Below are 17,634 nucleotides of genomic sequence, written 5' to 3'. Positions count from 1 at the left end.
AAATTTTAGCTAATTTTAGTGGTGTCAAAAATTTCTACATTTATGAATTTGATTTTTTTTTTCTTATCTTCATAGCACTGCATATCATGTCATACTGTAATATTAGATAGAATATCGCTTACAATCAAGAATAGAGTAAAAGAAAAAATTTATCAATTGTCTCTGATAATTGGAATATTAATGAGTGCCAAGTTAGAATCAATTTCGAAATATGTCTAGAATAAGCAATATTGTTGACAAGAATGTGTATAAAATTAAAATTAATCGCAGGTTTTATAAAGTTTGCCAAATTTATATAAAAATTTTCAGAAGAGCTTTATTTCTAAATACATATAAATACAGTTGTTCATACGATAAAACCAAAATCAATACAAACAAGATCTTTACTGAAAAACAAACCTTCATTACATGAACTTAATGTTTCTTTTTATAACTCATCCATAATGATCAATTTGTTAAAAAGACCTTTCACATTAACATTTATTTTATGGCACTTTCTGTGGGACTCATTAACACATGAATTAACTAAAGAATTATTCATTAACTTTTGAGAATTAACTTATATTTCTTTTTTTTTTACTATTTTTCAAGTATAACATAAAAAATTAATTGAAATAAAAAATTAAGTTTTTATGGAAAAACTAATTGAAATATTGTTTCCACTTGCAAACTTAAGAAAGCTTAAATGTTCTAAAAGCAGAAATCTAAAGCATATCTTAGGAAGTTTAAAGTTACGAGTGGAAATAAGGTATTAGCAACCTTCTTGTATTTAATAATGGGGTAATAGCCCATGGACGGTCAAGGCTTATTGTATCCATGCCAGTTTTCTTGATCTTGGACTCTGGCTTACAAAACCAGATGTTCCAGTTGGGTGATCTGCCGAACGCAGAACCTCCACTGTCCCAAGCATGCTTGTTTTATTGACCCACTGAAGGAATGAGTCAACATTTGTCAGTCTGAGGATGAGACCTGTGGCATGAGGACGTAAAGCGTTACCACTTACCTACCAGGCCTCTTGTTTTAAAATCTTAACTGTATATATTAGACCTCACATCCAAAACAATTGGTTTTAAATGTATAATTTTTGGAATTTGATTTTTTTTTCTTTCTTTTTTTAATTATGGATAGTGTTTTCAATTTAAGAGTAGACATAAACAAATACTGGAATTTGATCATTTCTGTTTCCAATTAAAAATTTTGTTAGTTTATCGTTTGTGTAATTTGTTTGCAATTGAAATAAATAAATAAATGACGATATACTCTCCAATTTTTTAAGATTTATATTTTCTTTATTCAACTCTAATGGTTTCAAATAAATATTTCATTAATTAATTTATGTATATTTTTTTTAATAAAAAAAGGAATAAGTAGTCTTGTTTGGGAAGTAAATGGTGTTTTGTCATTCTTGATTTGTTTTATTGTTTGTCTTACTTTTTATGAATCATCATTGGTTTAAATTCAGTTAAGTTAAAAACATATTAAGAAATTTTAAAAAATTATTCTTGTAGCTATTTAGCTAATGGAGGAAAAAAAACTTTATGTGTTAAATTAAGACCTTTTGTAACTGAGTATTTTAATTTCTTCTCCCTGACAAATTAGGCGCTCATGTTGCATATGTGCTAATAAACTTGTGTATTCATTGTTTACCTTTATTTTGTAATGATGACACTAATATTTTTAATTTAACAATAATCAGTACATGAAATCAAATATAGCAATATAATAATTAATTATTATAGAAAATGGGAATTGTAAACTCTCTCTTGTATGTAGAAAGCACTATTCATAATTTTTCTGGCTGAAAAATATAATTCTATGTTTCAAAATCTTTTCAAGTTTTTAGATTCCACTGCTTATTAGATTATTATTATGCCCCATTTAATATTCTATTAATATTATTTGTGCCTTATGGTAATGTTCAGTTAATAATTTTAATTAGTATAAATAGCAATGCAAATCTAAAAATAATACTTAGATTTAATAATTTAAATTTCCGCTGTAAAAATTAAAGTGCCAATCAACATGTGTATAAAATGAAGAATGTGAAACTGACTTATGCTTGAATTCATATCATTATAGGTATCTTTTACATATTCATCTTGTATATGATTATTATGTTCATCCTTCTGTAGTTTTTATTCATTATCAGATATTCTAATAAAAAATGTTTTAAAAAAATAATTATCTTCTTTTTAAGATATCAGATTCTGCAGTCCTCCCCACTTAATTATTGAATAATCCCCTTTTGCAAATAAAATTTAATTGAACCAAATTATTTATATAAAAACCGTTGTTAAATTTTCACATTTAAAAGAATACTTATGGTTGCCATGTTTTCCCTTAATTGCATGAATGGGGAAGAAAAATTATTTTTTTTAAAAAGAAATGTTTCAGCTGCTAAAATGAAATTTCCAGTTCAGGAGAGAATACACTGACACTTTGATAGGGACTTCCTGTCCAATTCCTAATCCAAAGAGGTCAAGGGATGGTTTGAAAATCAATCAAATCTTGTTAGCATTTATATACTAAACTAGGGGGGGTTTTACCCCTGTTTGACACACTTGAGTCACGCACCATTTAGAAACTGAAAAATTCAAAACAGTCTCCAGTTACAGATTTCTTTGGGAAAAAATAAATAGTATTATAGTGTGTAATACTTTTTATTCGCATCAATTAATTTTTACATCGCGTAATATTGATTATTAAAATTAGTTTCCTTAAAACATTATGCTATGTATTACATACAAATATTACATAAAATTTTGTAATAACATAGCATTTAAGATAGATTTTTTTCATTCCATTTATAATCAAATAAATATTTAAATACAGTTAGCTGGAACCAATGGTATTTGCATAAACGGAGCTGACAGTATTAAATGCTGAGTCACACTAAATTCAAGATGTTTCTAAATTTTCATACAGTTTATAATGAACTGTGACTTTCTTATTCATGTAAATATGCAAGCCAATGTAAGGTGTCATTACTCTTTATTGTTTTTAGGAAAAATTCTTATTTAAAATCATTTATCATAATTTACAAAGCAATAAATTTATTTTAACTTGGTTTTAAAGATAAATTATTGCTTTGTGTTTCATAAGAAATTTTTATTTCAAAAAATTCGATTGTAGAGTAGATTACTGATGAGATTAATTTGCCTAAAATATTGATGCAAATTTATTCAACAGATTTATTAATTATTATTTTAATCAACTGATTTTTTAATAATATTCAATCACATAAATGATTTTAAAAGAAAATGAATAAATCTTTGTTTCAGCCTTGCTTAATGACAATGATATTTTCTTTTTTGATATTTATTGTTGACAAGATTATTAATATCTGCCGTAGAATTTCAATAATTCAAAATTGAACAAAATAAAAAATCTTGCATTATCCGAACTTCCCTTTGTAAAGATTATTTGTTTTATGTACCTGAAAATGTGTTGAACCTATTGCTATAATATGTATATGTATAAGTACATATAGCTATTTAGAAATATTTTTAGAGTTAAGCAACATTATATTAATTTATTGAACAATTTGACCTAAACAAGCTCTGGATAATCATTTTTAGTAACTTCACTCCTGCTTAAATTTAAGCAGGGATGGGGCAACTAAGATTGCAAGCTAATGCTTTGTGGCATTTGTTTTTTTTTTTTACTCAATATTTGTCCAGGAAGAGCAGTTAGCCTATCACTGTGGTGTGTTTAGTATTTTAGAAAGCAATTATTCCATGTTTCAAAACATTTTCTGAGATTGAGGTTTTACTGAGTTTTTCTAATGTAGCGTAAAGAATCTATAAATTTGACTCATTTTTTACCAACTTTGGTAGGAAAATATAATGTTAAAAAAATGCCCGTTTTGGAACAGATGGAGGCATAAATTTCTTTGGACTATTTAGAGCACAGCTAGAATAAATAAGAGAAATGTATGTTCGAAGTACTTTGGTTGCAAAAATATTTGCTTTAAAAAAGCAATAACATCACCAAGCCATGATAAACTGGCTGCAATTTTCTTAGATTACTATAAATAATTGAAAAAATTATAAAACCTAAAGCATCAACTAAACAAACAAATTTTAAGGTTTATGCTATATAAGGAACATTTCTAATTGCTTTATGGAATTGTCTATTAAATAAGCCCAAGGCATCAACTAAACAAAAACAACTTTGACTTTTTTCTTTCTTTCTTTTTTTTTTTGTTATCCTAAGACGTACCAATAAAATTGGTTCAGCTGAAATTGCCTTTCGCATGACAAAAATCTTCGTAGTTAGAAATATTTGATGGGGGTAAGCAACTTAAAATATTGCTGTTACTGACATTTATATATTTGCATGTAAATCATAAATGCCTCCAATATTTTCTTGATAGATTGTATTGAAGAGAGTGCACTCCCCCAACACAATCATTTTACCAAATATTTTTAACACGTTTTTTTTTCAACACTATTTTAATTTTCTATTAACTTTTTGGCAATATCGTTATTTCTATTTTGATAACATTTTACTATGTAATAAATCCAAAAAAATTCATAGTATTTTTTTTTTTTTATTAGTGAAGCTTTGATTTTTTTAGAAAGGAGTTGAGGGCTTATTTCTTTAAAAGTATATATTAAGAATCTTACTTACTCCTTGGTGCTATCACCCATGAAAGATCTTGGCTTCCCTCACCACAAAATTCCAAACTCTTCGATCCTCAGCTTTTTTTCCATAGTTTTTAAGTTACATGATTTTCGGGTCTCGCTCAGATTCCTTCAACCATCCTTTTCTGAATCTTCCAACACTTCTCCTTTTTATTATTTTTCCCAAAAAAGGCATTTTTTAAACCTAGATTCTCATGCATTCTTATTAAGTGACCACCCAACCTCTGTAGTCTTTTAGACTCATGTTAATTATATCCTTGTTTTGACATAGTTTCTCTATTTCTAGATTCGTTCTGATTCTCCACAAATGGCCACACTTTAGAGGTCGAAATATTTTTCGCATAATTTTTTTTTCCAAATTTAAAAGCAACTTTCCTTATAGTGTGTAGTTGTTCAGGTTTGGCTGTCGTAGGTTATAACTGGTCTCAATATTGTTTTGTAGATTTTTAAATTTAATGTACGTGATATACAAGATGATCTAAATAATTTCTGCTGTGAGGAAACACATATGTTTCTTGCTGTAAGTCTGACCTCTATTTCAGTTTTGATGGAATTATCTACTTTTATCATAGATGTCAGGATTTAAAGATCCCTTCAAACTCTAGTCGATCATTGACTGTTGGCATCTGATACCTCCAGTCCTTTACTATGTATTTGGTCTGTTAATTATATTATGAATATGTAATAACATTTTTACCGTTCCCAAATAATAATGTATACACTTTCAAAATAGTAAAAAATAACTTAAATTTCCTATTTATTTATTTAAAAAAAGCTAAAAAATAGAGAAAACTGTTTATGTTAATATTTTATTTTTTATTCACAAAAATTTATTGGTCTAGTTTTCCCAGAGGTCTCGAGATTCGCAAAAAATGGTGATAAAAGTATCACTTCAACATAGCGCCGCAACATTACAATTTTTCAAAACATATATACAAAGTTACAGTACAGAACCCGTTATCCGGAATTCGGAAAACCAAAAAACCGGAACGAAATTCGATAAATTTTCCCGCCAATTTAAAAAAAAAAAAAAAAATTTCGCTCATAAAATTTTAGGATTTTTCTTTTTTTTTTGAAAGATGTTTACCTTACAATCATTTTGGAAATAATCATTAGTGTTTTACTTCATCGTTTTTTCTTCTTTTTAAGATTATTACCAAATATTTTTTTTAGTTGGGTTTAACAATAAAAAAAAACGGCTTTTTGTAGCGATTCAGAAAACCGGAAAAATCAGTTATCCGGAATAGCGATGGTCCCGATCGTTCCGGATAATCGGTTCCCTACTGTATTTTGGTCCGATCTCTAAATCTGAAAGCAGTGTTCTCCCCCCCCCCCCGAGTGTTTTAAAAAGGATGGCCCACCCTGCCTGCCTTTTTACAGAGGTAAATGCACCCTCCTTGCCCTTTTTGTAAAAATGTCTCCCCCTTTTTTTTAGAAAAAAAAATTTTTTTTTTATGTAAAAAAAAAAAAAAAGAGATTGCAGTAGCAGAAACCCAGAACTTCAGATTACCATAACTACAGCAAATTATTCTTAGGATAAGTTAATATGTATATAATATTCTTTCTCATAATTATTTGAGTATTTTGAATACTGATTTGAAGGGTTTAAATATCATATAGCTAAATATAATTGGTATAATTTTTAAGATTAGTGCCTTTCAAAGCTGAAGGTGCCCCTTTGTTTTTAGAAAAAGCCCCCTTTTTTATTTTTAGGGAGATCTTTGGTTAAAGTGTCTAAAACAAGAATATTCTTACTAACTTATTAATGAATATTATAATTGCACTTAAGGCTTGTGGAAATCTAGCATGTAGAGTTTACATTAGAGATTAAAAATTTACTCATAACTTAAAATAAGTTTAGTGTTAAAATTTCTCAACTATTAGTTATTAACTATTTACTTAAGAAATATGTAGTAAAACTAAAACTATTCAAATATGAAGAACCAAAAAATCCCTATCACTAGGTCACCTAGATCAGTAGAATTCTTTATCTCATTTTTTCAACATATTATTCTACTAAAGCAAAAACCGATGTGACTATAACAAATGACATACTATTAGTATGTCCAAAAACACTATTAGTATAGTTCATTTATTTACTATTTTCTATACGATTAGTATGTTCATTTATGTACTTTTATTTGAGCTTTATTCACGTTTTTTACTTTATCCTACATTTCACAAAGTATAACTATGCTTTGTTGGAAATTATTCTACCATTAATTATAAGCAGGAAGATTCATTAGAAAGAGATTTTAAAAAAATTATAGTCAACTCTTTCTTAAAACTCAAAGGCAATGTTAATGTATATATCCATTTAATGTTAGTTTGAAATGTTACAGTTTTAATTTACCTACTGCCTTAGTGTTTATTTCATAATTTGTTTTATTAAACTATAGGAAATATTTACTTTTATTTATTTATTTATTTTTTCTCTAAAAGATTTCTTTCAAAATTTTGCTTAGATTTTCTTTTAATGAGCATTTAATTCCTTTACAAAAAGACATACATGAACCATATCACTAAAAAATAGTAGAATATGTTTATGAGAAACTTTTTTTTTTTTTTTATTTATTTTGCAGCTAATGTGATACTTAGCAGCCAGCTTCTAAATTCACAATAATTTTAGAAGCTGGCTGCTAAGTATTCTTCTTAGCTCTTAAAATTTTGCAAGTTAAGGTTAATACTCTTTAAAATATTTTCTTTTATAACTGTCATTGGACAGCCGACTAAATTTACAGTTTATGACTACCAATGTTAAACTCCATATCCTTGTAATTTTGAACCCAATCCAGAAGACAAGGGAACTCCTGGATCAAGTATTGGGAAGAATTTGCCATCATTACACACTTTTGCATTACATGGAGAGGAAAACCTTCCACAGTTAGCCAGACAACAAGGGGACTCTCTGACACATGATCTGTCTACCACTGAGGATATTTTGCATCAGTGCTATGGTCTGTGTGAGCTGGGTGAAGAATGCGAACCAATGAGCTATTGCCGAGATTCGAATCCGGCTCATCTCATTGGGAGGCGAACGGGGCTCTATCCCATGAGCCACCACAGCTCTTCTTCAGAATATTGGCGTTACTTTTCCCATTATAATAAAATTTAACCGGAAAAAAACCACCATTTTAAAAAACTAAAACAAAAGAGTTGAACAATATGACACAAGAAAAATTTTGCTCTAGAATCAATAATTAGTAGCTTATATGCGAAATCTGCTGTCAGCATTTTTTGAAAAATATTTGGTTTAGTTTATTCAAATTTTGATCAGCTTTACTATGAACATACCCAATATTTTCTTTAAGTAGTTAATTATTTGAATTCTATAAAAATATAAGTCACCATATTTTGCAACGCATTCTGTTATCAAACATTTCCATAACTGTTTTATCTCAGAAACAAATTCAGCAGATTTTGAATACGTGCGAGTGAAACATGTTTTATAATTTAGACCAGTGTTTCCCAACCTTTTTTGTACCATGCCCCACCTAAGCCTTTCTAAAATTCTTATGCCCCCCTATGTAACATATACATAATTTTTAATATTAAAAAAATCGAATTGCTCACTTAAGAAACTTAGGAAATTGTTAGCGAAACAAAGTAAGTAAATTTTCAGAACATATAATGAAAAACTAAAATTCAAATTCGAAATAATTTTAATAAATATTTTTCTATAATAATTTAATATTTTAATTAAGTGAGATTCTTGCCCTTGATGCTTGCTGCACGTAGATTTTATCTTAGGTTCCAATTTGGTTAGCCTCAGTCTCAAGTCTCCCCGTTGTGTTATATCTAGACGATTTTTTTTTTACCAATAAAATCATTTACAGCTTTAAATCCACATTCAGCTAAATATGAAGATGGAATCGGTAACAATAGTTTTCTTGCACATTTGATTGAATTTGGGTATTTGTTTTCTGTTTCCTCACGAAGCCATGCCATCACTCCTTTCATATTAAATAAGGTTTTAACTGGCTCATCATTTTGCATTTCTGCAAGTTCTTCTTGATATATCAGACAAATCCACTAACATGGACTGCAACATCCATGTTGGAAAATAAACTTGTTTTAAATCAGAATATCTTTCTTTTAAATCAGCCGATAGAATTTTCCGATGATAGACAATTACAAGTAAAGGGGTATCATTTACTTCACATTTTTGGAGCCAATGAAACTGTTCAAAGTTTTTGTTGTTAATATATTTCTGACATAACTCAATAAGGGTAATGAAGCCATATATCTTCGCTTTTGCATCAACAAGGTTTTATTTGTTCCTTGAAGTTTCTTATTTAATATATTCAACTTTTCAAAGATATTGACTAAATAACTCACAAATGCTTTACCATCGACTGTAAACAGATACTTCATTTCAGGTTTGTCACTTAAAAAATCCCTAAGTCACATAATATTTATTGACCACAATTATTTAAGAAATTGCTTTTTTCTTTCGATTTTGTCACCGAAATCTCGCATTGCATTTAAATGGCCCAGAGCAAAAGGTTTAAACTCATGTCGAGTCCATTTTTGAATTGCCCCCCTTTGCAATTAAATTGCCCCTCGGTGGGGCGTGGGCCCCACGTTGGGAAACACTGATTTAGACATATTTCAAGCTAATTTATAATGAAAAACAATTTACTGAAACAAAATATGCTTCTAAATTAAATATAATATATTTTATTCACAAAACATAACACTATTTTAATTTACCAACAAACATTTTTGTTAAAAAAAGACATAGAGGTCAAAATCAATTGTCATATTCATAAGTTAATGTCCCATAAATGTTATTAAAGTACTTCACAAAAGCTTCACAATGTTCACCTGGTTCAAAGTCTGGTGACCCTCGAAGTCTAATATTTCTTTGCTCAAAAAATTTATATACGGAATAAAATATTCTAGGATCCCCAGTATATATAGCAGCAGATAGGTACTTTTGAGAAGAAAGTGAATCAACAGCTCCACACATTCTAACAAATGATAAGGCTTGAAGAATTTTTTTCTGCGACAACAACACTTCAACTATCTCTTCATTCGTATTCTGGAGTCTTTTAAGCATGTCTAACGCTAATTGATACGCTGGTGGATAAACACTCTCAAGAGTTAGCATCAAACAAGCTAGCTGTTTTGAGTCATTTAGTATCTGATACTGCAAAAACTGATGAAGCTGATAAAACTGCTTATTCTGAACCATAATATTTATCAGCAATTTACTCAGATAATGTTGAACAGACTGCTGATATTGGATCAGAGAACGAATGTACTCGAGCAAGACAGAAACGGCAAATTTAGGGCTTATGTTTTCTTTTTCAAATATGCAGAATACATGAGAGAACATGTCTGCTTGATCAATTACAACAGTTGGTTTATGGGTTAATGTAATTTGTGGACTGTTTTTAATCGAATCTTGCCTTTGAAGCTCGGCGTTGAGCTTGAAGATCTCATTTAATTTATCGAATATTTTTGCTAAGGTATCGAGAGGTAACCGACCGGGAGACGTCAAAGCATCGTGACAAACTTTTAATATTAAAGATTTAGAGGTTTGTCTCAATAGCAAGAAATCGACTAGTAAACATTTGTCTTCTAAAACATCGACAACAGGATCTAGATTCATTTTTACATACCACATAAAACCTAATTTAGGGTCGATAATAACATTTGGTAAGAAAACAACCCAATTAGGCGAATATAACTCGCACATAACCTTTTGCTCTAACGAATTTTGACTAGGCATTGCGGGAATCGTAATCACAAAAGGCTTTATGGGGCATCTAACAATTGGGGTATGATAAGATATGAATTTGTCATTGTAACACGGTAGATTAATATCAAACATCATTGATTCTTTAGATGCTTGGTGATGAACTACAATAATATTATCAATGACATTGATTGCAAAACGACCACTCTTATCTAACCGCAATATATCTGTTTTACGAGGGGGGCCATCTTTGATAACTTTATAAACAGCAATCTCAGCCCCCGGGGTCCCTGCCGTACGAGGTTGATGACGTAGAACAAATATACAAGTTCTATTGTATACTGTGGCAATACTGACATCCCTTTCGAGTAAGCAAACCTTCTGCAATTTTGGAGCTGCGGGCAAGTCTATTTCAAACCTTGCCAACTTATAACATGTACCTTGACGAAACTGAAATGGATGCATTACGTTGCATAAGCTTCCTGATGATATTAGAAGCAAAGAGTTATCTGGATGATAAACATACCAGTTACAGGACAAACTCCAGGATTTCAAAGATTTTAAGGTATGTTTTTCAGGTATAACTTGGTAGTGCTCGATACCTTTATCCATCACAAACACAATTTCATTCACATTGGTCCAAGAAAATCCCAAAATTTTCATATTTTTACCTTTGCAGCTTTGAGAGTATTCAAGACTATCTGGCTCTTCGTTAAAATTCATGAATTCAATGGATTTAAAACTTCTTTGAACAGATAATATTTTTTTATCAGGAGAAAACTTAATTGACATAACATCGCCTTTATCTAGCATGCGGAAACTGTAAGATATTACTTCTTGTGGTCCCTTCACAACAACTCCTGTAGTTCCACCAGATCTAACTGCAAACACCTGACAGTTAGCTTCATCATAAAACACATTCGTTAAATTGCTCACAGGTTCAAACTGCACAGTATCATTACTTAGCTCTAATATGTGATTATCAATAGCAGATTCCATAATTAAATCTAGTTACAGTCTCATATGTTTAAATAAATATATTTGAAATTTTTAGTTTTTTTTATACATTCAAAGAAAATCAATTTCCAAGTTTTAGCATTTCCACATTGCTTGTTAACGTCTTTATTATGTAAAGAGTTTGAATATAGTGTCAAAAACCACTTAATTATTGATTCTTAAAACTCATAGTGATTAGTTCTGACTATGAGTTTAAAAGATCCAAGCGAGATATCTAAAAATTTTATAAATATTATAGTTTAAACTATTATTTCAGTAGAACTCGAAATACATTATTTAGTCTAAGAACTTGATGGAAAAGGACATAAAGCTATCAAACGCGCAAGTCGTCCAAACTAACACATTTTAGCAGGAAAACAAATTCTAATTATAAATTGGCAAGTAGTAAAGTTTTATTTGCTTATCTTTGATCATAACAAAAAGGAGGTTTTTGTTTAGTTTTAATTAATATCACTAAACAACGTTTTTGTCTCCCTATTACTGTAATATAAAGGTAAGCCTAATTTAATTATGTATTTAACATCTAAAATACTTTTCTGTTTCTTAGAGGAAGAAAAAAAAATTACAGCAGTTGAATATTAAATTCTACTTCAATTTTTTAAATTATTTTAAAGTATACGCAAAAATTAAGAAATTTTTAGCGTAAGAATAGTACATAGTTGTAAAAGAAATAATTACCGGAAGCGAGCGAATGATATTAATTACCGGAAACTGGCCGACGGCTTTGCATGTGATTCGTGAATGACAAGTCTTATTAATTTATAACTATCGTTTTACATTTCAGTTTGATAAAAAGACTCCTTTACAGGATGGCAAAAAATATGGAATTACTAACTGAATTACTAAAAATTAATGTTTTCAAGCTGGGTGAATTTACTCTGAAAAGCGGTGTTCCTTCTCCCATTTACATCGATCTGCGAGCGATTATAACATTTCCTGACATTGTGAAGAAAATAGTCGAGGACATACGTGTTAAACAAAATGAATCTAATATCCAAATGGATGTCATATGTGGAGTACCGTACACTGCTCTACCTATTGCATCAGTATTTTCTGTCCTTTACTCTACTTCTATGATAATGAAAAGAAAGGAAGCCAAAAATTATGGTACCAAAAAAATGGTGGAAGGAATTTTCACGAAAGGTATGAAGTGTTTAATTATTGAAGATATTGTTTCTAGTGGCTCAAGTATCGTCGAAACAGTTGAAGTATTGAGAAAGGAAGGATTGATTGTTACTGACTGTATCGCTATTTTAAATAGAATGCAAGGAGGAAAGGAGAATCTAGCTAACAATGGTATAACTCTGCACTCGTTGTACAATATTAATGATTTATTTAAAAGATACTGCGAAATAAACGAAGTAGACAAGACTCTCGTTAAAAATGTAACTAATTACTTAAAAAGTAATTCATACATTCCCATGAAAGTAATTCCTTCTGATATTACCAAACCATTTCAAGAAAGAGCTTCATTATGCAAACAACCTGTATTAAAACGCTTATTTAATATCATTAAGGAAAAAGAAAGTAATTTGTGTGTATCAGTCGATGTTGTTCATTCTAAGCATCTTCTGGAGATCACAGAAAAAGTAGGTCCGCATATATGCATGCTTAAAACCCATATCGATGTTTTAAATGATTTCACCCCAGACGTTGCAAATTCATTGGAATCCTTATCTCGCAAATTCAATTTTCTTATTATGGAAGATCGCAAGTTTGCCGACATAGGCAATACCGTTATGCATCAATATTCAGATGGATTGTACAATATCAGTCAATGGGCCGATATCGTTACCGTGCACGGAATACCGGGATCAGGCATCATCGAAGCTTTGAAGTTATCGAGTAAAGGACAAGAGCGTGCGTGCATACTGATAGCCGAAATGAGTTCAAAGGGTGCACTTACTGATGAATCCTATAGGAATAAAGTTATTGAAATGGCAAAGGAACATCTTGATTTTGTTATAGGATTTGTTTGCCAGCAAAAACTTTTAGGGGATGATAATATTATTCACATGACCCCTGGTGTGAATATTTCTGCCGAGGGCGATACTTTAGGACAACAGTATAAATCTCCCGAATCTGTTATAAGCAATGGAACAGATGTTATCATCGTAGGCAGAGGTATTTGCAATGCTGAGGATATTGTTTATGAAGCTGTACAATACAAAACAAGAGGTTATAGTGCTTACCTTAAAAAATGCCAGGTTTAAAAATGAAGTGCCTAGCAAAAGTCAATGATTTTTTAGATTAAATAAACATTTTGTTCCTAAATGCATTTAAAAATAAATTGTTGTAAACTTTATTAATCTGTTTAGTAAAAACAAACTCGCAGAACCTGTGACCGTGGACTAGATTTATCTTTCAAAGCTTATAACTTAGCCTCTGAACAACTTTATTAATAAAAATCTTTTTTTTTTCAATAAAATATATATATGAATATTAAAAGAGGTTATTTTGAGCCTTCAAAAAAAATTACCTTTGGATTTGTCATCCTGCTCTTTTAATCACTTATTGTCTTAGTGCAGGCCTGAATATTAAAACCATTTTGTTTAAGTTTTTAATTATTTATGGCAGTCAGTTCAGTTTTTGCAGAAAAATTTATCATGAATTTTACTTCCCACTATGTAAATACATGTTACTTTAAATTGTGATCTAAATGCTTACAATTTTACCTTATTCGAGTTAGCCTCCAACGTGCCAATTTTTAGTTTTTGTGGCCTGCCATCAAAAGAAGGCTGTACATTCCTTGTAAAAGAATAAAATGTTTTATTAATTTTTCTTACTGCTTAGTTTTTAAATGACTCTAGCTTATATAATTTTTTAATTAGTAAAATTAACATAAATGTGTTTTTAGAAAACAAATTAAATCATCTTATTATATAAAAACGAATATATTTTATACAGTATCAGAAGCTTATAAATCAGTTTTTTAAAAAAAGGATTTCTTTCTTCATATTATTTGTATTTGACTAGTGATTTCAATGTCTTCATGAAAATTGACTTTCAATTAAATTAGTTTTCATATTTCCTGTATGAATGTCATTTGCTTTTATAACATTTTCAATCAATCAGGATACAATAAATATTTTTGAAGCAAAAATAAATGCATTTGATTCTTTATTTCTATTTCTTGATTGTTATCTGTTTGCTAAAACTTAACTTTCATGTTAAAAAATTCATTCAAATCATTTCATAAAAAGAAGAAAAAAAATTTATTAGAAAATAATGAATTACATTTATCTATATGGTTTCCCCACCTCTATATTGCTGTCTGAATAACAAGCCACTTATTCTTTTCAATATATGTTTGAAATATTACAAACATATTTTTAGTATTTCATATAAAATAACATTGCTCATCTTTTTATTAATTTTTTTCTTTTTTGTTGGAAAACACAGCTATTAAAAACATAAAGCTATTATTTTTTTAATGATTTCTTACAAGTTGAATTAAAAATGAAACTTTAAATTTTATATTCAAATAGATTATGCAGATTAAACATTCTATTAAATGATTAACTTGAATTTTCAAATACATATGAATATCCTTCGCAAGTAGTCAAATAAGACGCGACAGTTGACATGTTAAACAGGAAATTAGGCATATTACAAACATAGTAAGACTTTAGAAAAACACATTAATACTTCATTTCTTACTGAATCAAATGATAATTTATGCTAATTTGATAGGCCATGACACACCCTGATGTATTTTTCAAACAAATTTAAATATAAATTTTGCTAAGAGGAGGGTAAAAATAAAATAAAAACTATCATTTGTTCTTACCTTTTTTATTCAAATCTTTCTTCATTTTTTAATTTGTGTTTACCAAAGATGAAAGACCTCTTATAATAAAAGAAAGGCATTATAAATGATTGATTTTACTATTGACTGCTTCAAGAAGCTACTCAAGTGTTCCTGTATACCTACCTACATTGTAGATGTTGGTAAAAAAAACATTTAAAAAAGCAGGTATGAAGTATATATCAAGGAAAAAACTTCAGTTCTAAAGTACTAGCTAGACTAAAATTCTAAACAATTTTCACAATGTTAACATGTAGGTAAAAGTACTATTTAGAAACCAAAACCATAAAATTATGTAGAAAATGAAAAACTGTAGCATGTTTAAACACTGATATTAGTTTTAAAGAAAGTTTCAAATAGAAAGTTTCAAAGAAATATCAGAAAATTATGATGTCAGAGATGTTTCCATTCAGTTTATACTTCATGTTTCTATGCTGTTGTCTTTTGACACTAAAATATATGTTAATTTCTAGCCTGGTGTAAAACTCTATTGGAGGAGAAGTCAATTTATAGAAATTTTGAGCACATTGTCAAAGGTCTGTAAAGAGCTGACAGCTGAACCCTCTTTCATAGAAGGATGCTATCACTGTTGAATAAACTCAAAAATCTCGAACATGTTCAGGAATCTCGCTGAACATTATTCACTGTTAAACTTCTCCAGCATATCTGAGTCAATGCTAGTGTAGCGAATATAAACTTAACTTTTGCCTACTCAATGTCCAATTGTTCATTAACAAGATTTGGATTTAATACGTGGAGAGTTTCTTTATCCCAAATTCAAGAATTTCTTCTTTGTAAGGCTAACCCAACGTGCCAAATCTGTTGACATAGATTGCAGTCTTTATGTGATGCATATATCTTTACATTTTTAAGTACTCTCCCTCTTAAAGTCTGAAACTATGGCTCTCCATTTTTTAATATTTGTAGACTGAAAGCTCATAACTGTAAGAAAAATATGGTAGTTTTATTTGCAACACAGCAGTTTTATGGGACGAAACGTATTCGCTAGTCTTAAAATTAGAGTTTATTCATTTCTGTTTTCTTGCCGAAATATTTAAAACTTGTGAATTAGAAATTCTTAATTAAAACTAGCTGCTAATATTATCTAACAAGGGTTGAATTTTTTGTTGATAAAGATTTAAATTAGAAATCTTTAAAAATTTAGCTGTTAGGTAATATTAAGTAATGTACTTGAATTTTATATTTTTACAACTTTTAAAATACATGATACTAATTTGGGTTTTTATGTGAGAAATGTTAAAAAAGATTGACTTCATTATTTATTTCAGTTGATTCTGCATATTATTTTAATTCAGAAAACATTTTAATTAAAAATTTATTGTAACAGAAAAAAAAATCGCTAAAACGGTTCTTTCTCTGAAATGAAAAACTAGGTTGAGTAGACAGCTTGAAGAAGCAGATGAGAAAATTTTAAAAATTTTACTTTATTGAATTAGAGAAAATTTTAATGTGGCTTCCTTTAACTTATAATCCAATGAATTATGTTTTAGAATAGTGGACCATATATATATATGGTCCACTTTAGGATGTCATAACGAAGTCAATGTGCTGTATGGGTAGCTATGTTATTTTCCAATAAAAGTTTAAAAAATACTAATTTTTATTAACCTGTCAGAAATATATAAGTGAAGTTTATCAGAAAAGTCTGAAACTTAAAAGATTTTGAAACTAATTTAAATTTTTTTAAAAAACAAAAGGCTAGGTTCACTTTGCATTTTTTTTTACAGAAGTGTGTATCGCAGAAAACCGTATATATATATATATATATATAATAGCAGTACAAGGTGGTCTCCCCTCCCTATAAAAATATATTTATTAGAAGATACCCATGTTTCTCATATAATGAATGAAGAATGCTGTTCAGATAATATGATTGATTTCCATTAGTCAAAATGAAGTAAAGTTATATTACTAATGAAGGTTTTCTCAAAATTAATTTGTAGTATTTTCTTAAAAAATTTATTTTGATAAAATAAAAATTGAGTTCTTTTGTTTATATTTATATATATTTCAATTTTAGTTTAGAAATTAAAGTTCTAAAGTAGTTGATTGTATTAAATTAATAATTCCAAGAAACTAAAGCGGAAGGCATATTTTTTTCGCTTTCAAGAAGCAAATGAAGTTTTTTATCATCAAATATAGTTGATTGTATATTTTAATAATAGAAAGTATTAATAAAAAATCATTGGCTGTAAAATAATTTGAGGCTTTTTTTTGTATTAAAAATTATGAGGTTTAAATATTTATTTGCTCATACAAACTTTTAAATTAAACGTTTTTATTTATTTTGATTCAAAATATGAGTAATTAAAGATATAAAAAAAAGTGATTAATAATCATATGTATAAAAATTTGTAGGTGGCGCTACGACTTATTAAACAAATTTAGAAAAAGAACTAATTCCATTAAAGAAATCATTTTTGTGAAGAAATTGTCAA

The 17,634-nt window shown here is 28.8% G+C and overlaps 2 protein-coding genes across 2 annotated transcripts; one reads left to right on the top strand and one right to left on the bottom strand.

Moving 5' to 3' along the window:
• Positions 1 to 9,310: 9,310 nt before the first annotated feature.
• On the bottom strand, positions 9,311 to 11,871 carry Bulli (regulator of MON1-CCZ1 complex protein bulli). The gene has a single exon (XM_016048814.4). The coding sequence runs from the start codon at positions 11,347 to 11,349 to the stop codon at positions 9,400 to 9,402; it is 1,950 nt and encodes a 649-aa protein (XP_015904300.1). The 5' UTR covers positions 11,350 to 11,871; the 3' UTR covers positions 9,311 to 9,399.
• A 305-nt stretch (positions 11,872 to 12,176) lies between these two features.
• LOC107436971 (uncharacterized) lies at positions 12,177 to 14,474 on the top strand. Its single transcript, XM_016048816.5, has one exon. It carries the CDS (start codon positions 12,177 to 12,179, stop codon positions 13,578 to 13,580), a length of 1,404 nt encoding a protein of 467 aa, XP_015904302.1. The 3' UTR covers positions 13,581 to 14,474.
• Positions 14,475 to 17,634: the final 3,160 nt, after the last annotated feature.

Source organism: Parasteatoda tepidariorum, chromosome 9 (genome assembly GCF_982258835.1).
Source record: "Parasteatoda tepidariorum strain Cologne lab strain chromosome 9, Ptep-v5.0, whole genome shotgun sequence".
In the NCBI taxonomy this organism is placed as follows: Eukaryota; Metazoa; Arthropoda; class Arachnida; order Araneae; family Theridiidae; genus Parasteatoda; species Parasteatoda tepidariorum.
Note: the sequence above shows the minus strand (reverse complement) of the source record. Positions and strands in the feature narration are given on the sequence as shown.